The 27479-nt window shown below is 40.1% G+C and overlaps 1 protein-coding gene across 2 annotated transcripts in view; it reads left to right on the top strand.

The window, feature by feature from the left end:
- ENOX1 (ecto-NOX disulfide-thiol exchanger 1) overlaps positions 1 to 27479 on the top strand; it is a 321535-nt gene that overhangs the window by 278073 nt on the left and 15983 nt on the right. For both annotated transcript variants that reach the window (XM_082245942.1, XM_082245941.1), the window contains exons 12-13: positions 6842 to 6895; positions 20155 to 20257. In XM_082245942.1, the coding sequence (XP_082102068.1) occupies positions 6842 to 6895; positions 20155 to 20257 (157 nt within the window). The remainder of the gene's footprint in view (positions 1 to 6841; positions 6896 to 20154; positions 20258 to 27479) is intronic.

The raw sequence follows: 27479 nt of genomic DNA, 5'->3' as shown, positions 1-27479 counted from the left end.
AAAGCGACTTCCAGCAAGGTCTATTATCGCACATGGAAGACTTATATCGCGTGGTGCGAATCTTTAGGGATTCCTCCACGTACCTATTCGGTGACTCGAATATTGGCCTTTCTGCAAAAAGGGGTTGAGCAGAAACTAGCCTTGAGCACCATCAAGGGTCAAGTTTCAGCATTAGCAATCTTCTTTCAGAAGCCTTTAGCTACTAAGTCCTTGGTGCGGAATTTCATCCAGGGGGTGCGACACCTGGCTCCACCAGTCCGCGCGCCCTTACCGCCCTGGGATCTTAATTTGGTTTTGTCGGTTCTACAGAAACCTCCCTTTGAAAACATCAGGGAGATTCCCTTGCTTACTTTATCCCAGAAGGTGGCCTTCTTGGTGGCTATCACTTCTGCACGCAGGGTGTCAGAACTGGCTGCATTATCATGCCATTCCCCATACTTAGTGATTCATAGGGATAAGGTAGTACTTCATCCTAAGCCATCCTTTCTTCCAAAGGTGGTTTCAGATTTTCATCTGAATGAAGATATTGTACTACCTTCCTTGTGTCCTCAGCCCAATCATCATCGGGAACATGCGTTGCATTCCTTGGATGTGGTTCGGGCAATCAGGGTATACCTGAAGGCTACGGAATCGTTCCGTAAGACGGATTCACTTTTTGTGATCACGGATGGCCCCAGAAAGGGGTTGCCTGCATCTGCCGCGACTATCGCCAAATGGATTAGACAGACGGTGGTACAGGCTTATTCTATTAAGGGTCAGAGTCCTCCGTTCCCTGTTAGGGCGCACTCCACTCGAGCGCTCAGTACTTCCTGGGCCTTTCGCCATCAGGCGTCAGTGGTCCAGGTATGTAAGGCGGCCACCTGGTCGTCAGTACATACCTTTACAAAATTTTATAAAATTGATGTGATGGCATCGGCGGATGCCTCATTTGGCCGCAAGGTTTTGCAGGCCGCAATTTGAGGAGACCGGAGGTCTACCTCGAGGATTTTTTTCTGTTGAAAGATTTTTTTTGAGTCTCATCATTGAGGATGAGCATTGTAAAACTTCTAGTTGGCACCGGTTGGGCCTTCTAGATTGGATTTAATTTCCATTTCTCCCACCCCTCATTTGTGGTACTGCTTTGGGACGTCCCGAAGGTGCTGAATCACCGAGGACTACGTCTGTCAATGAGCGATAGAGAAAAATGGATTTTTGTAAAATCTTACCGTAAAATCCTTTTCTCTTAGCTCAGTGACAGACGTAGTACCCGCCCCTCTGTTTTGGAGTTGGGTTGGGTTAAATTCTCTAAACACTGCTTTGTGACATAACTGATTTGCTGTGGCAGAGAGAGAGAGGATATACCCTCGGGGACTGCCCCTAGGGTGTGGCCAGAGCATTTTATTTCCTGTCTAGTCCTACTCCTGTGGAGGCGACATAACCCGAAGGTGCTGAATCACCGAGGACTACGTCTGTCAATGAGCTAAGAGAAAAGGATTTTACGGTAAGATTTTACAAAAATACATTTTTCTCAACTCCGGTCCTCAGGGCACACTAACAGGCCAGATTTTAAGTATTACCTTGGGGAGATGCAGACTAGAGTACTGCAATCACTGAGCAGCAAATTATATCACCTGTAATGTATTTCAGTTATCTTGCAAACCTGGCCTGCTAGTGTGCCCTTAGGACAGGAGGTGAGAAACACTGGTCTATACAAGTGTATGATGGCTGATAGTATGTGCAAAAGAGAAGTGTGGTGTGTGTGCGACAACAGCTTGTATGTGCAGGAAAGGACTGTGGATGGTGTGTATGAAAGAATTGTGGAGTGTATGGGGGTAGGACAGTGGCCAGTATTTGCAGGAGAGGAGTGTGAAGTGTATGATGGTGATTCATGTGCAGGGAGAAGACTGTGGAGCTTATGATAGCAGTGTTGGGGGAGATGGAGGGAGGAGGTTTAATAATTAAAATGCCAGAGCAGAGACGGTGTAACTGTCAGCCATGATTCCTGGGACACAGAAGGGGTGGGACAGCTAACTGAAAAAAGAGACTGTCCTGGTACATTTGGGACTGTTGGCAAGTTTGGAATTATACCCAAGCCGCCGTAACATCTGCAGGAGGTGCAAGTATTAGTGAATATTGCCAAACTCAGAATTCCTCTTTTACAGGCCAGAACTTGCAGACTCTGGGCAATGCTGATAGGAAATGCTATGTCTTATTTCTGTATTTCTGTATCATTTTGTCATGTACATGCAAGCTTTTCTGTGATGGTATGATCCAGTCTGCCACTGCATAATATATTGACACCTTTCGAGTTATAAATAGCTAAGATAATGAGGCTGATTTAAGATTTGAGAATGTTCACACAAGAAACTGTGTGAAGATTCGCTTCAATTATCCAATCGTAATAAGAAAATCCTTCTTTACTTACTGAGTCTGCACACGATTGCATAATTAAAGTCATTGTTCACATCATTTTAATATGTGGAATTTTCTAAGCTCCTATACTAAATGAGCCTCTTGCAGAGAATTTTTCAAAACTAATTTATAACTTTTCCTAAATGTAATAACATCTGCAGTGTGTACAGTTTGAGTATCCTGAATTATTAACATAGTTCAAAGTAAAGAAACCCATGGCAACAGCCTAAGAAGCAGTGGTCCTCATGGCACACACATTTCATCCACTTTATTGGAAACTTTGTTTCCATCTTTGGCTAAAGAAACCCTGCAGTGTTTACTGACACAGTTTGATGGTTGTCCCCAACCATCCACCAGAAATACACTGCAGATGAAAGCTGTAATAGCAGGGCCTCGTTTTTTTATTACTTGCCATGTACAAGATTTCCTGTATGGTACACAATATTACATCAAAAGGAAAGAAAAAAGATGGGGCTTTGGATAGGCCGGTGGGGAAGGGGAGGCTCACAACTCTAACACAATTACTTCATAAAACAAAACATGTTTATTGAGTCAAATATGAAATCACATAACAAACCTATAATAAAAAAACACACAAGAAAAACTGCATGTGTAGAAATATACTCCCATTGGGAGTGCCGATACTTCTGTACCAGTAGATGGTAGAGGTCTCTATAATAGCATGGTCTGAGGGTCCCCAGCAAGCTGACACATTTCGCAGCAAGGCTTCCTCAGGGCCAGAGAGACCAGAAAGACCGATATTCCCACTGCATCAGAGACCAGACCAGACACATGCGTTGAAAGGCAGACACCAGAGGCCAATAGGTAGAAGCAGCTCCAGACTGGAATGGCTACAACCATATGAACCCACTATAGCGCTCCAATAATCCTTCAGATACTATTGACTAGCATACAACTCATAATATTTAAATTGTGGGGACATCACTCCCAAATTCTGTAGCGATGATAAGTCAGCCTTATAGTAGGCTGTCCATGTGAGGCAGGCAATCCAAATAATTGCAATAAGCCAGGGTACCTTATAAGGCAGATATCATGGATAAACCCCACTTAGCCACAGAAGTGGGGCTATCCTTCCTTCCACTAGTGCCGAGAGAGCCTGCCTGAAAAATCCAATATTCCAATACAATATAAATTAATTATGCATTAGCATGCCTTTTAAACAGGCATTGGAATTACCATCATTTGTACTTGACTGTGTATTGTCTTGCTGCTTTCATGGAAAGTTGCAAGGTTTTGCAGGCTTTGTGTGAATGATGTTATTCTCTGATATATTACATCAATGCATTCAAATATAGTCTAGTCCAAAACAAAAAGAAGTATGTAAATATCACACAGGGACTCTGTAACGTCTGTAAATCAGTAGTTGTCATGCTTTAGCGTGAAACAAAAGTGTATGGTTATAAATGGCACCACTTTTTCTATTACATTATAAAGCCCAACCTACCATAAAAGTTGAATAAGTAACCCTAATATTATTAAGTACAGCAGAGAATAATGAGGCTTAGGACTTTCAGAAATAGCTCTCTGCTAAAGTGAAAATGTTTTATGCATAAGCATGTCAGCTATTATTAGAACATATAAGACGTTCACTGAAATCCATATTTTAAAAGAAACAAGAGAATTTTCTTTCTTTTATTGGATTTATTCTAGCAATCTATTGCATCAACACAGATATAAATATAACCCAGGTTTTTGTTACGTTTAACAACATTCCCTAATTGTCTACTAAATGATTTAATTGTTTAATTATCATAGCGCTTATTTACTACAAAGAAAATAATTACATTTACAGGAGGAAGACCGAAAGAACTGGATTTAAATAAATTAAAGGGTATAACCAGGCAAAACCTTTTGTTTCTGGATAGTGGGGAAGGGTTATACCGCCTGTCAAGTTTTTACTGCGGTCTGTGTTCCCATTAGGGAGATTCACCCCTCTATTTGTACTGGTGGCTTTTGTCACTGAGACGTAAGGTGAAATACAAAATTTTACAGTTGGCCTTTGAACAATGATTGAGAGAAAATCTTCTAATGGGAATATCATTTCTGGAAACATATGTCTAAGATGCGAGTTCCTCTCATTTTGGAAGGTTTCCGCTAAATTTCTGTTTCATCCCTGAGACAGGAAGTGAAAGGAATTTTCCCCAATTGTATACATACAGAAAAATAAATAAATGCCATTGCAGGGGTTTTAGCTTTTGCTGTTTTATCCAACTCTTAAAACTAACAAACAAAAAAAAAGATGTTTTTTTTTTGGTACCTTTTCCATAAACATGCTGTGCTCTGACTTTAAGGCAAGGTTATGGTCCTGTATTCGCCTAATCTTGCTATTGAGAGCTATGAGCTTGTAGAAATCTATGCTAAAAAATAAAACAAAAACACTAGGCGGAAAATTTGGTTGTTGTTTGCCAAACCAAGAGTTTGTTTGAAGAGCACCTTGTAGTGTTAGAGAACATTTTGTACATACAAGGAGGCGCAAGAGAAAGATTGGCAATGCCCTAGTTATTTTTTTATCTGTTTGCTATTGAAGGTTTTGGGGTGTTTTAGAATGTTGATCCTATATCCTACTTCATGTACTGATTAAGCCTAGCCCATTTGTTCATAAAAAAGGTTACTTTGCTAAAGAGTTTGGCATCACAGTGATGATCTGAGATGCTACATTTTTATTGAATTTGTCACACTTCCACAATCTCTCTTCGCTTCATTGCCATGGTAACAGGCAACCCATATAAAGGCATGCATAACTAGAGTGGAACCTAAAGTTAAGAAAAGTGTGTGACGTGGCATACCTTGACCTTATTGGCCTTTACAGGATACCTTTATCTTCACTTCTCAGGATGCCTTGATTGGCATTCAAAATGGTTGACTTAAGCAAAATGTGTTTTTGAGTTAATTAATCTCATTTCTCTTTGATTTCTTTACATGTGTCATTGAGCTGGCAAAAGCTAAAAATATACATCAGCTGAGCAATTCATACAGAGCACATCTTACTCACAAAAGATGAAGCCTCTTAGGACCTCTGCGGTCTTTATCTCCAGCTCGCAGGTGCTCATTCCTCTAGGGTCCATTTCTCCTACACACAATTCAGCAGGATAAAATCAACTTTGCTGTTCAGCGCAATCACCTACAGTCCACCCTGGATTCTTCATCTAACTTGTTTCGCCCCCTATTGGGGGCTTAATTATAGAGATCTATGATCAAGTTCCAGTAGGGGGACAAACATGTTAGAGGGAGGATCCTGGGTAGAGTATCTGTGCATACTAGGGATCGAACAATTATCGGCAAGGCCGATATATCGAGGGCCGATATTGACTTTTGCCGATATATCTGTATCGGCCCCGGAACTGGCTGATGTTGCCGATATTCCAAATATTGCTCATGTAAGGGTAAAATGATGTCACATAGCATAATTATGTTTACAAATGTTATTGAATATGCCACTCACATATGTACAATTTAAAGATATAAGCAATGAAGTGATGTCATGACATCACTTCCGGGTACTGGCGCCAGATTCAAACAAATGACAGCATTCATAACAGCCAAACTTGGCGTTTTAAATGCTTTTAAGTGCAGAGGATGGGTTTGGGGTCTTTTAGACCCCCAGATCCCTCCACAAGAGTACCTGTCAAGTGATAAAAATAAAAAATACATGTTTTTTTTTAAATGTACGAAAATATCACCCGATGCCAAAATATCGGTATCCGTATCGGCAACGAAAAACTGATATAGGTCAATCACTAGTGCATACAACTAACATTTGCTAGAGGGGTGGCCAGCCCCCTTGTTTCTTTTGGTTCTGTAAAATACGGGTCACAGGGGTGTCACTTTTTGAACATATATGGACTCTTTAACTAGGAACACGATCATATGACTCTTAGTAACATGCAGCATCTTGGATTTCCTTTTGTTGCCAAATGAAACCACCTGCTTGGTGAGGATATGGATGATATCTAGAGCCTGTTTAAAACAATTGTAATAACCGGAACATCATTATCATGTTTTCTCTCGTTGGGTATTACCCTAATCAATAAAAAGTCTTCTGATTATTGCTTCTTGTGGTTTACATTGTTACATTAAATTCAGAGGATTTATACAAGAACGCCAAATCTTTTGTGAGCAAAGTGCAGTAACCAGTTGCAGTGAATGCAAATGTACCTTTCACTGATCAGACTTCGGTACACTGATACCTTATGTGTTGCTCAGGATACCAGCACTTTGTGCATCATCATTGCTCTTTGTAATGCTCTATTGGAAATGCCTGTTAGTGTTTTGTAAAGCAGTAGGCTTAGAGGTTGTCTAAATATCTTTATGTTGTATTAACAGTTGTTTCATGTTCAGTGCTGTGTATACTTTATAGTCCTTTAATTTCTTCAAGGTTAATACATATTTTCATTTTATAGTAACATGTTTTATTTCTGTTATTTTTCAGCTTAAGAATGCCAAAGAGGTTGCAGATTCCAATAGCCATGACTACCTCTGTAAAGTAAGTATGACAACATGAAGCCAAACCCATTGAGAACAGTCAGCATATGGCAGCATTGTTTTCTACGACTGTAATACTTCTTGCTCGTCGACATTTTAATTCTTCATGAAGTCCCTATGACACTGTAATTCTATGCATTGTTTACTGTTTGCAAGGACTGCTCATCATACACTCTGAGCCGACACTGTTCGTGAAACACAGGAAAATAAATCAACCATTGCATTGTGATTTGTCACAGAAAAAAGATGAACTGTGCCTGCATAAAAGCCGGGATAAACTCAGTACAAAAATATCCATTATGCTGAAAAGCAATTATTAGTTTTCTATTCATTTCCGAGTTTCCCGTTTATTAATTACATGGTTATAAGTAGCATTAATCAGTGTAGGATTTGAGAAACAACACATAGAGGAATACTGTGTTCTGGGATCTTAACTCATATTTGAGCTAGAATTTATTTGGTTACATTTAATTGGCTTGTTGGCCTAATGCCCCATACACACGTGCAGATTATCTGCAGACTTTTGTCTGCAGACTTACCAAAACCATATAATATGAGGTCAAACCTAAACACTTTCAATTTGTATGCAATCCGGCAGGCCCTTGCACTACATAGAAAAGGTAAGTCTGCAGACAAAAGTCTGCAGATAATCTGCACGTGTGTACGGGGCATTAGGATCAGGTTTAGGCATCATGCTTATAGGTGAGTCCAGATGGTTCTGACTGTATAACATGGGACAATTCTGTTGTCATTTAATGGCAGCTGTTTGCATCCTTGGTCATATATCATTACTACATTGTTAACTTAAACTAAACTCCAGGCAGCTGGACTAATACAAAGAAAAATGCATATAGTTTGAGCTGATTTACCTACCAAAATATTTTGTATTTTTCTCCATCCAGTCCTGAGATTTACACAGCCCTGCCAGTCAGCACATCCCTGGTTTGGCAAGAAACCTTATAGACTACTTGTAATGTGGCAGTTACAAATATAGCTGGCTATAGAGGGTTCGAACCATGTATGGGCAGGCTAAATGTACATAAGTTGATTCATCAATCAACTTGGGTACAACCAGTCTGTCGTATTTTACATTATTGCTAGTGGCTTTCATAGCCGCTAGCAATAATGACTGTTTTCTCCTGGTGGGGATGGCTTCCCCTGCCCATCGGGGCAATTGAAGGGCTAAGTATGTCCCTAGGGGATGCTTGCTAACTGTGTGGGGAATTGGCTGACTGGAAGAACATAGAAATCTGTGTTCCTGAATAGCAGGAACTTGTTTACATAGCCAGACTGCCGTTCTGTCTCTTTGGGGAGTGATCACGGGTGGCCAGCGGACATTGCCTCCGCTGGACCTGATGATTGGCACCCCCCTTGGCCAATCGGTGCGTGTGCCCACCTCCACTGGCTATTACATGAAACGACTTACAGGTACGTCGTTTCGTGTAATAGAGCCGACCTGCCGCAGTAAAAGTGCGGCGGCTAGTTCGGTAAGTGGTTAATAAAAGACTTGTCAAAAACTTGTGTTGTGTCTTTTTATACTTTTTTTGGTGAATGGGTAGGGGTGCTATGTATCCCATACTCATTGACATGGAAGGGGCAGTATCTTGGGGCTTCCAGATCCTTATAAATCCCCTGTCTGTAGACCCCCCACAATCACTGCCCAGGGTTGTGGGGAAAATGCCCTTGTCCTCCTTAAACATGGGGACAAGGTGCTTTGGGGTAGGGGGGTAGAGCTCCCCCTGCCTCAAAGCACCCTCCATGTTGAGGGAATGGTCCTGGTAAGGTTTAGGAGGGGGGCGGTCGCTTGTCTCCACCCTTTCCCGGCCTTCCGGGCTGCATGCTCGAATAAGGGTCTGGTTTGGATTTGGGGGGGACCCCATGCTTTTTTTTTTTATTTTAACGTTTTGGTGTGGTGTTCTGCTTAGAATCTTACCAGACCCGAAGGGCCTGGTATGGATTGGGGGGGACCCCACGCTGTTTTTTTTTCTGAATTTTCCATTGCTGGCATTCTTTTGTTAACATTTCAGCTATCAGTGGGGAAGCCTGCTGACAGCTGATGAGTCATCGGTTATTACAGAGGCGGCAGCTGGCAGAATTTGAACCAGTCGATTATTTTTACACTGATCAGAATTTGAATTGTTCCAAAAATTTGGAATTTGTTAGAAAACGAATAAATGAAAAGAATTTCCACAAAATGTGTTACTCTTTCAGAGTTTCGGATATATTCAAATCACAGAATAAGAAAATATTTGTACGAATTTATATTCGGACCAAAACTAATTTCAAATGCCTAGACCTGTCATCTTCACAGTTTAAGTATCTGAAGATCATTTCTAAGCTACCCTGGGCAGTAGCCATATTGCCATTGCATCACTATGTATGTGGTCAATGTAAAATTGGTGCATAAGTAAAATATAATATGCTATCAAGGTCAGCTTTAAAGTGTATACATGCGCATAGCACAGGTTGACTTTTTAGTGTTATGTCAGATAGATGATTTTGTTTGTCGTTTCTTTCGAATGAGCTGTGATGTATCACAGTAAGATAAGGATGTCTATCTTAGATGTGAGAGTGAAATGGCAAATGTCTGCGGCAGTAGTGTCATCCAGCTGGTTTACAAAATGGTTAATTATGAATGATCCATCCCACCAAATGTGCAAAGGACATTATTTTGAATATGTGGAACCCTAAATAATTAAAGTAGGTAATTTTAAAGGCATAATTAAGTCAGCAGATCATTTTAATGGCCATCCTTCTAGATTATAAGCTCTAACAAGCAGGGCCCTCGGATTCCTCCTGTATTGAATTGTAACTGTGTTGTCTGCCCTCATGTTGTAAAGTGCTGTGCAAACTGTTGGCGCTATATAAATCCTCTATAATAACAATAATAATTTTTAAAGGTATTTAGGAAGCACTGATGTAGTTATGTGGGCTGCCCCTATGCCACATTGAAAACAGCTACCAGCAGTGAAAAAATTCTTGAGTCACAGCCCTAATGAAGAAGTATGGCCAAAGCTTCTCCTGTATGTCACAGGAGAGCAGTTAGTTCTGCCCTCTTGTGACCCATTTTCTGCTGACAGCAGGCTAAAGCCCACTGTAGGCTGACATCACAGACCAAGTTCAGGCTCTGAAAAGATCCTGACCATATGGTCGGGATCCACCCAGAAGCCCGGACTGACAGCTGGTTTAGCCTCTCAGAAAGCCACTGAGAGGCTGCACCAGATGTCCCTGCCCCCTCTACTGCCCAGCACTCAGCTGAGCGCTGTAGGGGCGCAGAACATAGAGCTGTTTTTTGGGGGGGGGGGTTCTTGAGATTCCCATACTTCTCTTTTTAAATATACTGCTGATCACTTAGAGAAAGCCCATGGGAAATATCATATTAGAATTTGTAAACAAACGCCACTAAACTAACGCACATGTCATTTGCAGTAACAATTATTATTTTATTAACGATGTGCTTGTTTGGTTCAGCTTTCCAAGGTTCTCACTGCTGAAGATGATCATTATGCTAAATTCTGGTAAAAAATTGAGCCTATTTTGTAAAATAAGGGCATTTAATTTTAGACATGTCAATTACTTTTTCAGAAATAAAAAAAGTGCATAATTAATACATATGATGATGTTAAGGCAGACTGTCAGGTAAATTGCAAACTTAGGACACCCAGAAATACCTATGCAGAATAGACCTATGCAGTGGCGTAGCGTGGGTTGTCAGCACCCGGGGCAAGGCAAGTAATTTGCGCCCCCTAACCTGACTTTGAGGTCACAAAAGTGTGAAAGGGGCCTTCAGTAATCAAGGTATAGTGTGCCCCCTTTCAATGCAGCGTGATCAGCGTGCCCCCTTTCAATGCAGAGTGACCAGCATGCCCCCTTTCAATGCAGAGAGACCAGCGTGCCCCCTTTCCATGCAGAGAGACCAGCGTGCCCCCTTTCAATGCAGAGAGACCAGCGTGCCCCCTTTCAATGCAGAATGACCAGTGTGAGACGGCATAGGCGAGGCTTGGCTTGCAACGCCACCCCACCCTACACCAATGGACAGGTGAGGCACAGTCCAGCCCCACCCGACCCGCCATTTTCAGCCATAGGGCAGCCGCGCTGGACTTTTCCCAGCCTAAAGATGGAGGCAGCCGCAAACAGTGTGTGAACTGTGTATGTCAGAGTCAGACAGACAGAGTGACACTGCGGAGGCGCCCCCCCAGATGTTGCGCCCGGTGCAGCCGGCCCCCCCTGCACCCCCCACGCTACGCCACTGGACCTATGTGCTTGCAGATGTGAATGTCTGCATTTGGAATGGCTGTATAGAGAAGACAGGCAATGGAAGATTGCAAATCAGTAATCAAGGCACAGAGGAACTAACCAGATGTCAAATAATTCAGTGACTAATCCACCACATTGATCTGTGGTCTGAGATCCAGGAAAGACTTGACAGCATTGGGTTTTCAAGTCAGACTCCAAAGCCTTAGGGCTTTGAACAGTAATCTTGGAAACTGTGGAAGTATTAAGCAATAGGCTGAGTTAAAAATGAGCTACAAGATTCTCACATATGTCACTAACATGAGCTGCATGTACTGGTAGACATTGTATTTTAAAATCTTCACTGCATATGAAATAGCTATATAAAGTACAAGCCTTGCAGCTACATCAGACACCAGTTACTAGTTAACATGTATTTTTGTGTGTAATCTGCAGAGCGTTTACTGTGCCATGTGCAAATGATCACCCCCACCTCCAGCTAGGTTGCAATAATTCATGTACATAATGAGAAAAATGTGGTAATTTTCTAATTGAATCCATGACAGGTTGCTTTATGTAAATAAGTACAATGAACTCCTCTAAGCAATTAAAAGTAACCTTGCACATGAAGAGATAAGGCACATGAATTGCTGTTTGTTATGTATATCAGACATGAGGGAATTGCAGGGAGGTAGGAACAGTGTACATGTTACAGATTAGAATTCTTTCGATTTGATGGGCTCTGCTGTTGTCCTAGACATAACACATGTAATTACAGTTTTGTCCCTTTTTATGTTATTCATAATAAACACTCACTATGTATGTCTTCTATGAAAAAGTGACCAAAATCTACTGTCACACCAGCATGTAAATAACTAAGGAAGCCATTGCAATCCATGCTGGTAGTTGCATATGAAAAACAGATTATCTTTCCACAAACCTTTTAAAGATATAACTTAATATAGATGTATAGCTTTTTTTTTTTTTTTCCCGCAATAATACTTACCTAGGTGGATGTAGTCCCCCGGCGCCTCTAGACTGAGAACTGAGTGATCGAACACTGCCGATCACTCAGTTTCCACAGCTCCCTGAGCACAGAGCTGCTGACTGTCAGTCAGCAGCTCTCTGCTCTGCCCCTTCCGTGCTCACTGGAGCGCTGAGTTGTGAAGGGGCAAGGAGTCGCCGGCTCAGGCTCGCTGAGAGGCTGAGCCAGGGGTTAGTCCAGACACCTGGTGGATCCATGGTTGTGATGACGTGGTGCCCGGACCGACTTCTGTGACTTCTGAAAACGGGTCACAGGAGTGCAAACGAGCTTTGGCTGTACATCTCCTTTACCCTAGTTTTACCTCCTGCAGATTGTCAAATACATTTGCAGTGTCATTTCAGAATGTGTTTTGAATCCAACACCAATACAGGAAGAGCATGCAAACTCACTGTGGATAGTGTCTTTTATAGGCATGGAATTTAGATCGAGGACCTAGAGTGGATCCAGTTGCAGTTATATTTCAATTTTCTTCCATACCTACCACATTTGTTTTAAAATGTAAATATTGCACATTTATATTGTGTGCAATATACAAATGGCCTGTATAATGGTGTCATAACACCTAATATGCATGACCCACTAAGTAGTGAAGCAAGTAGTATCACATGACCGAAAGAACAACCTCACACACACCGCTGATTTCAGCACCAGTTGCAGTGGAGAAAACAGTGATGAGGGAATGTAGGCAAAATATTATAGTCGCTGGGCTCCTTTATAAAGACACTGTCAGTTTGACCTGTATGTGAAAGGTGACAGTGTCCCTTTAAAATGTGACTAAAAACGCAAATCAAAATTTGTATTTTAGTAATGCTTACCCCACTAAACATCTGCAACATCCCCAACAGGATGTGATTGCACAGAAGAGGGTGACAACACTTGTAGGGAGACCCTGAAAAAAATAGAAATTTTCAAAAAAGTTTTTTAAAGTGAAAGAAACATTTTTCAATCAAAATTAAAGAATATTTTCTTATGTAACCTTACCACAAGTGTGGAATGACAGCTCATATAATTTAATTCAACTGCCAAGTCTCTTTTAAGGTTCAGAATATCTCATTGGATGTAATATTGCTGAGGTCATTAGTGAACTAGAAGTGAAAAAACAAAAATAATATTCTAAGAAAAAGAGAGCTATATATAAATCATGCAGTGGTGGACATTGCACCACCTGGTCAAGTTTTAAATCTATGCAGTACTCAAAAGGAGCCTGCAGTATGTTGCATCTGTGTACACAGCTGTTCTTCCTCTCTCTTTTTCATGTCATCAGCAGCACCAATTATTTCACTTCCTGAGTTGTTTACTAGCACCACAGGCCCCAGTCCATCACTGCATTTCATACATTTTAAAACTCTTTATTGGTGCCCGATTACTCTACAAATAAGCTCAGATGACCATCAGTGAAATACAACAGAACCTGTAAACACTGCTCACCTTGCACAGCTTGTACTTATTGGGTCCTGTCCTTGTCATTTGTACCCACCAGGGTTGGTCCAAGACATTGTGCTGCCTGGGTCCAAAAATGAAATGCTGCCCCCCCCCCCCCAAAAAAAAAATAAAATAAATCACGCCCACCAAAAGGCCTCCACATCCATTAATTTATAGACATATAACATTTAGAAAATATTATATATACTGTCATCTTCCTGCATAACTCACCACTACACCAGTCCACCAGACACCGACTGTCTGTACTCAGTCCTCCTGTCACTCCTGTGTCTGCCACGGCCACCACCCTAGAGGATCTAGCCTGCCCTGCGTGAGATGGAGTGCGCTGGTGTCTAATGTCATTGCGCACACCATGATCATGCAAGGGACATTCCCTGGAGCAGACGCTCCACCTCCACATACTGATCAGTTTGCATTAAGGGCAGCAGTATGAGATGGGGAAATGCCACACGTAACACGCCGCAAACTGATGACACACACAATCGCTCGGAAAAAAAAATCTTAGGAGTCAATTTGCCACCCCTCTCCAAGTGCTGCCTGGGTCCATTGGACCCAGTGGGACCCATGGTAGGGCCGGCCCTGGTTCCCATATATGGCAGCACGTGCTGTGTTCATCACCTTCCATGTTCTGTGCCAAAGTTAACAACAAGACAGTCATATGTGAAAGCATGTTTTTGTCTGTTTTCAGTACCCTAACAAAACTCTTGATGGAAGATGGAATGGTAGTACTTGAAACTTTAATTAATGTAAGCTGAATAACATCCCTCAGAATATCACAGTCCTGTAAGCAATTCTTTATAAAACAGCGTGCAGGATGCATTAATGCTTTGCCAGCGGGGCACATACACTGCAAATTGCATGATTCTACTATTCATACTTTAGGTTGCCTTTGCTTCTCTGATTCCTTTTGTTTAATGAGACAATGTTGTCCTATTTTCCAGTAGAAGAATTGTGAAAATTGGCTTTTGGCCAATGGCTATAGATTGTCAGGAATATGCAATGCACAAATTCATATATTTTACATTAAATATTACTGCTGTTAGACCTATTTTATGAATATTGAACTGTGACTTCATTTTATAGGGAGAAGGAGCACAGCTGAGACCTAGTGTTTTATTGCTTCACGGAAAAGGCTTCTGGGTGCTAAATAATATTCAAATGATTCTTCTAAGCTGTTCATTTCATTGCCCTACTAGCCTCTTCTTATCTCTTCTATGTGTCAAATTCCAGCCAGAATACAAATAGACATTGGATAACCGAGGGTGCTACTCAATAAATAGAGCAATAGATGCAGTCTTGTGGTATAACATGCAAAAAAAATTAAAGACCGTATAATACAGATATGACACTGTGCAGAACGTGTGGAGACTGGAGCATTAATGCATATCTAAACCCACAGCTTAAAGTTTTAGATTGGTGAATGATAAAACCCCTTAGAGTTTTTTAATTGTCATCAGCATCCCATTGGAGAGTTTCTGTTACTTCTTTTCCAGAGACATAATAGAAAGTGAGTGAAAATCTCTACAAAGTGAGGGGAAGCCAACTTTATACCAGTAACAAATGTAGAATTAAAGATTTTTCATTACTTTCTGTCCTAGTGACAATAGAAACTAGGACAGAGGATGAATCTTCCCAGTAAGAACACAAACAACAGTAAAACCCTTTCCAGGATTTCAACACTTCCCTACTCTACCTTAAATCTTAGATAAAATGTAAAGTGTTACTAAACCTAAAAACATGTTTTACCTTAATTCATTGTTTGCTTTAAGGTAAGAAACCTTTTCAGTTTATCTGTGCTACCCTTCCCCTGTATGAAGAAGAAGGGGGAGAAGGGATCAGTGTTGTGCATGACTGCATCTATTCTCCCTTTACTTCCTCTTCACGCAGCATTCAAGCAGCAGCATGAGCCATTGGCTCTTGTTGGTGTCAATCAGATGCAGTGAAAAGGAAGTGGGGGCAGGCCTAAGTCCCACAGTGTAAGTCTACAGAGCATGGCTCCATAGACACACAGGTTGGCAGCGCGCAGACTACACTCTCCCAATAGCCAGCGGCCATCTATGGTAGACGTAAGAAGAATAGGAGGAGCCAAGACCGCCACCGGGGACCCCAGAAGAGGAGGATGGGGCCACTCTGTGCAATACCACTGCACAGAGCAGGTAAGTATAAGGTTTGCTATTTTAATAAAAAAAATAGACTTTAGGAACACTTTTAGTGCTTTTGATGACAGTAGGTAAATGCTAATGCTGATAATTGTAGTGCCTTCCAACTAGGTGTGCAACCTTAGACTATGCATGTTAAATAATTTGGATTTTATGTCACAGATCTACACAAAATAGTACATACTGTGAAAGTGCAAAAAAAAAGAAATGTACAAAAAGTAACATTGTTAATTAGAGTCTGCATACAGCATATACAATTAGTCATATGACCTCAAAATAAGTACACCTGCTAGAGAACTTAAACTAATCACATTGTAAGACAAGGGAGCCATCAAAACAAATCTAAAATACATTTCTGGAAAATTACCACATTAGGTTGGGTATAAAAAAAAAAAATCTAAATCTTGAACATCACCTGAAGTAACATTATTCCATCTATTGTTAAAAAGGAGGCACAACCATAGCTATATCTAATTACTGGTAAATAGGGCATCAGAGAAGCAACCAAGAGGCCAATGTGACACTGAATGCATGCTTTAGCCGACCCAGAGGCAGGAGAGATTCTTCTACGCACTGTGGTGGAGAGGGCATGGCTGGGGCAAGAGCCTCATTGGTGATCTCCTGCGCTCTGCAAGACTGAACTGCCAGAATGTAGGCCTCCTCTGATGTTATTCCAATGTGATTAATGGGGATCTGCTGTCTTCATCTCTGAACTCTAGCAGAGGTTCTTGGTAAACTAAGTGCAAAGGACAGCTTTCAGATGGTCAGGACAGCCCTGTTAATTACACTGGGAGAACCGTTATTGGTTTCTTTACATATAAATACTATATATATATATATATATATATATATATATATATATATATATATTTTTTTTTTTTTTTTGTTAATGTACCCCTAAACTGTCTCAAAACGCAACATTTAAAAAATTACAATTTATAGAATTTCAGTTCTGATGAAATAAAGAATACCATAGTTCTCAGATGGAGCCCGTGAACTTGGAAGAAAGACTGCGAAGATGGAAGCCCCTGCAGCTGTGACAGCGCACCGCTGGAGGGCTTTGTTTGAAAGGTAAGTATGTCATTATGTGCTATAGTATATGGTGCATAGTAGCACATTATGGCATAAGCCTGCAGGGGACAATTTTTTTTTGTCAGCGGTTCACTACCGCTTTAATGAAATTTTGGTTCTGTTTCCTGATTTCTGTTATGACCTAATCAAAATCATTTTCCCACAACACTTCTCCCAAAACCGTTTGATTTCTCATGGAACAAAACATTGTATTCTATTATTTCATGCACTGTCCAGCCAATATACACACAGAAGTAAAAGCTTCATGCATCTTAGCTTCCAGCAAAGGGGTGGGGTTGGGAATTCAGCATCTTTGCCTTGGATGCTGCAAGACCTTGATCCATCACTGTTTGAAGAAGCAGCAGAGAACCACAGCTGAGATGGGAAACATTGGGGGCCAACTGTAACTCAGATATGGTACCACAAAGCTGGTCTTTAAATATGATGAGAAAAAATGTATGGAATAACGTTTTTTTTGTTTGATTACATTTTTTATTTAAGTTTATACTTTTTTTGTTTAGAATTTTACTTTGTATTGCAGTAAAAATAGTTTGCAACTTCAAATTGTTATGTAAAGGCAAAAGTTTTTTCTTTTTCATTTTGGATAGATTGATAGAGGGGAAATAGTGTAATGTGAACAAGTTCTAGTGACAAAAGCGCAAGAGTGGATTTACTTGATTTGCTTCACTTCAAAATTTCCTGTTGTGAGAGAAATCTTTTGAATGGAATGCAAATGTAAGAAAAAAATCATGATGGAGATTTAACAAACCTACTCTATTCAAAATTCAATAACATTTTTTGTTTACCCACTTGGCCTCCAGAAGGTTTACCCCCTTTCATGACCAGGCCATTTTTTGTGATGCGGCACTGCGTTACTATAACTGAGCATTGCATAGTAATGTACCGCTGTACCCAAATAAAATTTATGTAATTTCCTTTCCATAAATAGAGCTTTCTTTTGATGGTATTTGATCACCACTGTGTTTTTTTTTTATTTTGTTGCATTAAAAAAAAAAAAATGATTTGAAAAAATTTTGAAAAACAAACAATATTTTTTTCTTTCTGCTATAAATCCTATCCAATAAAAAATCTGAAAAATCACATTACTTCATAATTATAGGCCAATATGTAGTCTGCTAAAAAAAAAATCCTAAAAAGCTTGTATTGATTGGTTTACACGAACGTGTATAGCATCTACAAACTATGGTATACATTTGTTTTTGTTTTGTTTTTTTCATGCTAGTAATGGCAGTGATCAGCAACTTATAGTGGGACTGTGATAAAGCTGCGGACAATTGGACACTAACTGACACTTTTGACACTTTGCGGAACCAGTGACACTAATACAGTGATCGGTACAAAAAATATGCACTGTCACTGTACTAATGACACTGGCTGGCAAGGGGTAAACATCTAGGGTGCGATCAAAGGTTTAATTTTGTGCCTAGCTATTGTTTTTGTGTACTGTATGTGCTGTTTTCCCTAGGGGAAGAGATGGTTTCTAGTCACACGGAATTCATCCCTCCCTCCCTGCCTCCCCCCCCCCCCCCCCCATCAGAACAGCGATGTTCCTTGAGGACATCAAGTGCCCTGCATCCACGCAGGCAGGAGTGCAGAATCATGTGTATATATATATATATATATATATATATATATATATGTGTGATTTTGCACAGGAGAGCCACCCTGTAGAAGTAAAACTGCTATGGGGTTGACATCAAATGGTTAAGGTATACTTTGAGCACATTGTCTAAATTACATAGAAAAATATCTGAATTAAACACTTCCCGCCCATCGTATGCAAAATGACAGCCACAGGGTGGTTGTGTTATCCTGACTGGGTGTCATATAACATCCAACAGAATAAACCGCTTGTACGCACCCCCGGGGGGTGCGCAGCGTGGCGATTGGTGGTGTGCCAATTCGATCTAGGTAAAGAGCCTATGACGTAGGCTCTTTACCACGTGATCAGCCATGTCTAATCACAGCTGATCACATGGTAACCAGGAAGTGCCATGGATCGGCTTTCCTCCATTCGCGCTGACAAGGCGCCGGTAGAGGAGAGACAATCAGCATCTCTCCTGACAAAGGGTCTGCGCTGATAATCAGAGCTTTGATTATCAGTGCAGACCCATCAGTGATGCCCACCTGTATCCATAAAGGATGCCAGTCAGTGCCCCTCTGTACCCATAAAGGATGTCAATCAGTGCCCATTAGTAATGCCAGTCAGTGCCCATTAGTAATGTCTGTCAATGCCTCCTTATCAGTGCTACCCATCAGTGCCTATCAGGGCCCATCATTGCCGCACAACAGTGCCCATGAGTGCCACCTATCAGTGCCCATCAGTGCTGCATATTAGTGCCCATCAGTGCTGTATATTAGTGCCTCATCAGTGCCACCTCATCTGTGCCGCCTCATCATTGCTGCCTAATCAGTGCCAATCAGTGAAGGAGAAAACGTACTTCTTTACAAAATTTTATAACAAAAACAAAGAAAAACGTTTTTCTTTTTTTCTGTCTTTTTTTATTTGTAGCGCAAAAAAAAAACAGTGGTGATCAAATACCACTGAAAGAAAGCTGTATTTCTGGAAGAAAAAAGGGTACAGTGTCGCATGACCTAGCAATTGTCATTCAAAGTGCAACAGTGCTAAAAGCTGAAAATCGGCTTAGGCAGGAAGGTGGTAAAAGTGCCCTGTATTGAAGTGGTTAAATACATTTTAATGTTGTAACACTACAAATTATGGAGAATCCAAGAGGGTAATAATTATGCAAAGCAGTATATGTAGCTGTCTTATTCACATATTCTCTTGTTCACATTGTATTGTGTGTAAGACACTGTCCTGTGTACTCTGTAACAAATGTCTTATTTGCATACATTTTGCATTTCCACATTCAGCGTGATGTGCTATTATTAATTTAATGAGGAAAAACCCTTCCAGTACAGAAATGCATTTTTTAAATTTCAATTACATTTCCTTTCATTCTCTTCAAGCATAAATCTTCCTTATGTTTATGAGGCACCTATTTCAGTTTAATTAAAGTAGCAAAACACTCAGTGCCAAAACACAGCAGTATGAAAGGTGGCTGCTAAGACCAAGCATTATGTACACCATCTCAAGAAGATTTAGACTCTGCTACGTGGAATGAAGCCTTTCTGTTACCATTGTTGTTTTGTTTCCAGATGCAGAACAAATGCACATAATCAAGCAAATGTTTTTATGTCTTCAAAAAATGATAACATTGCAAACTAATGATTAACTGCGCAATACCCACAAAACACCAAATGATGCCTTCTTTTATATACTTGTAGGAGAACGGCACTGTCGGTGTTGCTGTGTTCAACCACGATAAAGAGAAGGATGCAGAAAAACAAAGGCAAACGTTCAAATCAGAGAAAGAAGCTTTGCTTATAGGTAAGCCAGGAAGCCAAAAGCACAACAATCTGTCAGCACACACAGATTTACTGACGTTTTTGCTTTTGTTACTGGTCCCAAAATTGTATGCATGCTTAAAGTAGTTGTGAACATACAATACTATAGACACTTTCTAATACAGTTATGACTATTCAGGCACTATTACTGCTTTTTCTTCATTTCAGAAATTATCTTTCTTACTTTATTTTACAAGATTTGAAAGTTCTGTCATGTGACCATGTATCGGAGTGGTCTCCAAACTTTCTAAACAAAGGCCGGTTTAATGTCCTTTAGACTTTATGGGGGCTGGACTGTAGCCAGTGGGAGTAGAAAATGTTTTGGCATCAGTGGGATTAAACAATGCCCCATCTTTGGTATTAGGGGGAAGAATAGTGCCCCGATGTTGGTGTCAGTGGGAGAAATAGTGCCCCATCATTGGTGCCAGTGGGAGGAATAGTGCCACAATGTTAGTGTCAGTTGGAGGAATAGTGCCCCCATCACTGGTGTCATTGGGAGGAATAATGGTCCATTATTGGCTTCAGTGGCAGAAATGATGCCCCATTGTTGTTGTCAGTGGGGGAAATAGTGTCTTTTATCAGAGGTAAGAATAATTCTCCCAGGGCCGGATAAAGTAAGCAAAGGACCTCATCTGGCCCCATTGCCACAGTTTGGAGACCACTGATGTATCACTTCTTCCTAAATGTAAGGGGCAGGGTTATAGGATGCACAGTGTGCCTGTATTCCATATTCTGTTCAGCCTAAGGCAAGATGCTAGCTGTGCTTGTGAAGGGGGCATGTTTAAAAGGCAGGCTGTGATTTGGAGCGGGTGTGTGCCAGAGGCAGGCAGTGATTGATCAGGGGGCATAGGGCCTAAACAAACTACCCAATACAGGCATACTGTGTTTCTGCACAGTGTCTTGTACCTCTGAATGGCCAGCCAAAGGATGGAAACTGACCAGGCCAGAACAGATCATCTTCTGTGCTTTGTGTGATCAGTTTAGAATAAGGAAGAAAGGTGAGTGTCAGGCTCAACCAGATACTTCAGGTGGAAGCAGTACATGCAAAAGAAAGAACACAATATTTATAAAATACACATATGTGAACACATACAAAAAAAATATATGGTATCCTACACTTTAATTCATTAGCAATCTGGAAAAATGTTTCTCTAGGGGGCTATTCTGCAAGACTGCAAAGGGATCTAGAGTACAAGGCAGGATATCTGCATAGGAGAGCCAATATAGGCAGTGGCCTAGGGCATGTCTGCTAAGGGCAGCAAAGGGCCACCTGTCACACATCATGTTACTGTCAGTCATTCAGTGTATAATAGAAAATGGCAGACTATGTTGCAGTTGTAAAAGCTTGATTTTGTTTTCTAAAATAACCATATTTTTCTTACCAGCTCTGTGCAATGTTATTGCACAGAGTGGCCCCAAACCTCTTCTGGGGTCACACGCCAGAACTGTACCCTTCTACTTGCTCTCGGGTAGACTTGTGGGCTCACTCCTGAGCCAGGCTGAGTGTGTACATAGACACACACACACACACAGTGTGGCTCGAACCCTTCTTTCGCTCCCTCCTCACAAGATTTGATTGACACCAGCAGGAGCCTGTGGCTCCTACTTCTTCCTCTTTGTCCTTCGAGGAGAGGAACAGAGACCAGCGCAGCTGCAGACGGGCACAGTGCTGGATTGCAATTGGACTTTGGTAATTATAAAGGGGGGTGAAGAGGCGATACTACTACTGGGACAGGGAATGCATTAAGGAAAAGATGTTTAGAACCACTTTGTCTTTAGTGTTCGAAATACACTTCTCAGCTGTCATTATATTTTCTTAAAGTAAAGCAAAACATACAAAACAGAACAAAACAGAAAGGTTTCACACATCAAAAGGAGAGAGAGATGTTACGTGTCTTCAGAGTGTAGGATGTTCTTTTCTCATCTCTGCTTGATCTGTAGATATAGTTGTCTTTTATACTATATGTAAAGACGATGTTGGCAAAAAGTGTGTCCCAAGAAGATAGTAATTCTGAATATAAAAGTAACACCCACTCTTGCATATATAGTTTGAGTCTATAGCAAGACACATAACTCCACCCAACATACTGACATAGAAACTCAGAATAGAAATACATACATAGCAAAATCTATGACCAGCGAACAACTCTTTTCTATGCACTTTTTTCAAGATTCCGTATTATTTAGTTCTGTCTGGACACATTAAATCAGATCCTTCTCTTCTAAACAAGCCTGTATGTACTTTAACTATATCTTTTTTTTTCATCTAGATATAATTAGCATCTTCTTCAATAGAAGTATATATCCACTAGCATGGGCATCCGCAGGTAGGGACAAGGGGGGACAAATGCCCCCCCCCTGGAACCTCAACTTTCCCTTTCAAGTGGTTGTTAAGCCACTTTCTACCATCCTGTCTGGTCTTCTTAATAATCCTGTGTGCCTGTGTGTCTGTTTTAAAAAAATAAGCCAATCTTTACCAGTTTTCAGAGGGCTGAACGATTCTCACGTGACCCGTCCGCTCTCTCCTCTCCCCGTCTGACAGCTGCCTGCAGCAGGCGGGGCCGAGGATTCCTCACTGATGTCAGTCAGGAGGGGTGGAGGAGGGGAGGGGGAGAGAAGGAGAGAGGTGGCGGGTCACGTGAGCGGCGAGTGGCGCTCTGAAAATTTGTAAAGAATGGCTTATTTTTATAAAACACATACACAGGGGCACACAGGATTATTAAACAGACTAAAGACAGGATATGAAACTTTAAATGAAACTACAGCAGCAAGAGGGGAGGGGGCGGGCACTGCCACAGGAGCAGACAGGGAGGGAGAGAGGACAGAGGAGGACAGGGGAGCTGCGAATGATGGAGGCACATAAACTGACCACAGTGTCAGGGCTCAGCAGCCATGGTATACCATGGTCAGTTTACAGAGGGGAGGACATAGCCAGGCAGGACCAGCCAGGTATTTTAGGTGATACAGGGGGCCCAAATTACACAGCAAAGCACTGTGCTGCATTACATGCTTTAAGGGAACAAGATCATTTTTTTTTTTTTAGCTTAACAAATGCTTTAAAAAGAAAAAATGCTGCTGTTTTCTCTTTAAAAATAAATACTCAAAATAAGTATAATGACTAAGCCCCTCCCCTTCATTACATTTTTAAAAAGGGGTGGAGCATGGGGGACCTTAAAATGATGTCCCCCCCCCCCCCCTGAGAAAAGTTCTGCGGATGCCCATGTCCATAAGTCATGTAAAATTCCTAATTCTATTATTTTTAAAATAAGATAAATTCTGTTTACAAGTTTATCATAGTATGTGTTTCTGTAAAATAATTAAGAAACCTAGATATAACAACTATAATTTAAACTAAACTAGTATCATTATTTTTAGCTGTTGCTGTGATATCAGTCTTCCAAGGATCTACTAAACTAACAAACGTTGTGTAGGAGAAAGTATCAAATTTCATTGTCAACACGGAGTCACTTATGTTTTCTTCCATCTTGTCACTACCATCAAGATTAACACAGCAGATTGTACACATAATATTCCCATAACTGTATAATCCATTTTATTTGACTAAGCAACACAATGTGTTTTAAAATATTTCAAGCTCTAAACACTCATATTCTCCTATATCAGATAATTCATAAAAAAAAAATTCATATATGAGAATCGCTTTCTAACTCCACCTCTCATAATGATCGAATGATCAGAATGTCTCTTATGAAACATGTCCATATGAGGAAAACTTTAAAGTCCATCCAAAAATTATAGTCCTTGATACCAAAATTAGAAGGAAGTAATGATGAAAGCAAAAACAAAAAAAACTGTGACAAATAGAGGTTTAGTTGTGCTTGTCTCACGGTCATAGTAGAATTCAAAAATCCAGAAAAAAATAAAATAATTTTCTTTAAACTTAGAAATGAGAGACAAAGGAGAGAAAATGAAAACAAGCATCACATTCTTATCAAAAAAATGTATGTTTTTCTTAAGTAATTTTCTAGTCTCATAGTCCTTTCTGCGTTGTTTACCCATTCTTTGAACAAAAACTAACTATAGTCCTAAATAATTTAACAATAACAAAATAACCTTCCCAGTTGGCATCCCTGGTATCTTCAGATCTATAATTCTACCATAACCTGAGTTCCTGGAATAAATTTCTTGACATACCAGAATCATATTCAAAACATAATTTCTATTTAAATCTAGCAAGGGTCTAGCCATATTTTGTGCAGCAAACTTCTGAACTTTTTGTACCTTTCGTTGCAATGTTTGCAACCACACTTCTTTCCATACAACAGAATGTAAATAACTAAGTATGCTAATCTCAAAAGATAGAAGAATAGACATTCTTTGTTCTGTCATCAACTCAAAAAGTGACAAACCTATACTAGAAAATATGAAAGCTCTTAAGCTAAAAAGTATAGCATGTAAATAAGTCACCCGATCTTTAGTTTAGGTTTACCTTTCCCTTTTGGATTGTTCTATAAACAAATAAAACAAGAGTCAGAAGTTTGATGACACAGGGTTCTAAAAATTATTATTTCAAAAATTGACTTCCGTTAGCTTTACAAAAAAATCAGGTGCTGGATGTGCAAAAAGAGAATAGTTAAATTTCAATGGCGTTCCAGCCGTTATTGTTGAAATTAAAGTAAGCAATTGACCTTCAATATTTTTTACAAAAAATTTAACCTCCGCTATCAGTCTGCACTGATTCTAACTAAGATAACATTTCAGGGTCCCCCTCTTTATCCTGTGACCGAATTAAATCTTGTAAAGAAGAAGCCTTATCAGATTCTTGTTATTTTGATTACTACACTCACAATTGCTTTAATTTTGCAAAAGGACCACTGATTTATTTTGATCTTTCGTATATGTTCAATTTCTGAAAGAAACTTGATCGTGTTGAAGTGGATTTTTTTAAGGGACCAACCATGCCTCTCATGGACCATATAGAAAAGATACAATGTGAGTGAATGAACCACATTTGCACTGTCACTCTGACTGCAAAACAAACACAGCTCTTTGTGCAGACATATATCCTGGAAGCTTATATTGTAACAAAAGTTGCTAATCTGGAATTCAAACCGCAAATCCCATCACATACATTTCATTGTGCCAATATCTGGATCCATCTATATAGGTACAGTAAATTTCCTCCCGACAAATGTCCACTAAAGGGTGAAGGAGTGACTCTTTCATGTTCAATTACACAACTGTGGCTCTGTCTCTCACATTGCGTCATTTGAGTCAAGAAATAATTACCTCCCACTTCAACTGACAAGCCTTTCTCTTCAAGATCCAATTGTCACTAGACAAGTCTTTGTGAATTAACACCCCTTGTCTTTCTTTGTAATACCACCTTTTAGTGTAACCTGAGGTGTTCGCAAAACAAGTGGTGCAAATCCCCCAATGTGTCTGAGTTATAGCAATGTCCAATGCACTCCTAACACATTTTTACTGATTAAATTGTCTCATCATCCACATACACTTGAATTTAAAATGGTTGAGAGAGATCTACAATAATCAGAAATACTGAATTTATAAGGGCTTTCTTTAGATCTTCAAATTATTGTATACAAGGCCTCTCCTATTATTAAAAAATATTTACCCTATATCCTTAGTAATGCTCAATAATTCATTCGGATTTACTCAGATGCTTTGTCTGCAAAAATCTCAATGAATACTGGAGAAAAGTTTAGAAGGCACAGAAATCTTCTTAAAACAATTACATTAGTAGGTAATAGTACCTTTTAAATATATATATATATATATATATATATATATATATTTCATTTCATGCATGGACTCTCTTCCATGTATCTGGAAGGATTGACACAAAAATATGTCATTCTCTGAGCCACAGAAGAAGTGAAAACTGTCATTGGATAGCTAGCTAGTTTGTGTAACTGGATCTTTGCTACTCTGTTAGAACTGATAGTGTATGCCTTAAATGTCACATTCTTTTCGGGGAGTGCAGAAGATAATCTAATACTGCCAGTCTTAGCTGTCACACTTTGTATCCCATTATACTGTTGGTAACAATATTGTTTATCAAGTTTATTGTTTTTTGACAGATTTTGATTGTACATCTGCAAAAAAATCATGTACACTGCTTTTTAAAGTTACTTTCCTGATTATAGCAAAAAACAAAGGAATTGTTTGGAGACTGATGGCTTTGATGTCTGATCTTGTTCGTGTTTTACTAAGGCCGGCCATAGATGGAGCAATTTTCTTTCCTGCTCGATTCCCCATCAACACGGTCAGTGGTGATTGGGGAATCCCTCCTGCAGAGCCTTTGAGTTCTCCCGGCAAGGGGGGGGGCTTGCAACTGGTGTTCGAGAGAAGGCACCCCCACTGGGAGAACACAGTCATTATTGCTAGCGGCTATTACAGCCGACAGGCTGGTTGTACCCAAGTTGATTGATCAATCAACTTAGGTTTTTACAGCCTGCCCATACATGGTTAGTATCTCGGCTGGTTCCTGCTGAACTGGCCGAGATTCGAACTGTCTATGGCTGGCTTTCGGCTAGCCAGTAAACTGGGGTAGCAAAGTGCTGACACAGGGGAAGTAAGCTAGGGTTTCAGAAAGTATGAATTCTACCCTGCTGGAGGGGCTTGTATTTAGGTGGATAAGAAGACCTGATGGAACACTTAAGCAGTATGACAATGGTCTATCATAGTCCTATAAGACATGATTTTTTGCTTTTTTTAAATGTGTCAAAGTCGCCTCCTTTCTTGCCTTATTTTCAGATACATGACACAGGATTCCACAAAGTTGCAAGTAAATGTTGGTGTTGCTATGTAGTGTGGATGGATAAACAGAGTTAATAAAGGTTTGGTAGAAAAAAAAAAAAAAGTTAACCTTTATGTAGTCTAACTTTGTATTTAGCTTTCAGGCTGGTATCTTGTTTTTAATCATTGTTATAGTTTGATGTAAAGAATTGTTTACATGTACAACCTCACCGTTACTAACATTTTTTAATCTTCTGGTTGGTTTATTTCACTGAAAACTAAGCAACAACATGAAGGGTGAATCGTACCTTTTTTACAGTACAATTTAACGGTAATGGGAATTAAATAGTTTTTATGACTATGAACGGTGTAATTATTGGGAAACTTCAAGTCAATGTGTTTCGTGACACATCTATATAAAATATTTTCTCTAGGGAACATCCACGCTAAGAAAAATGATAATTGCCTTATTCCAGTAGCTGCAA

The sequence above is a fragment of the Pelophylax lessonae genome, assembly GCF_965119305.1.
Source record: "Pelophylax lessonae genome assembly, chromosome: 2".
NCBI lineage: Eukaryota > Metazoa > Chordata > Amphibia > Anura > Ranidae > Pelophylax > Pelophylax lessonae.
Note: the sequence above shows the minus strand (reverse complement) of the source record. Positions and strands in the feature narration are given on the sequence as shown.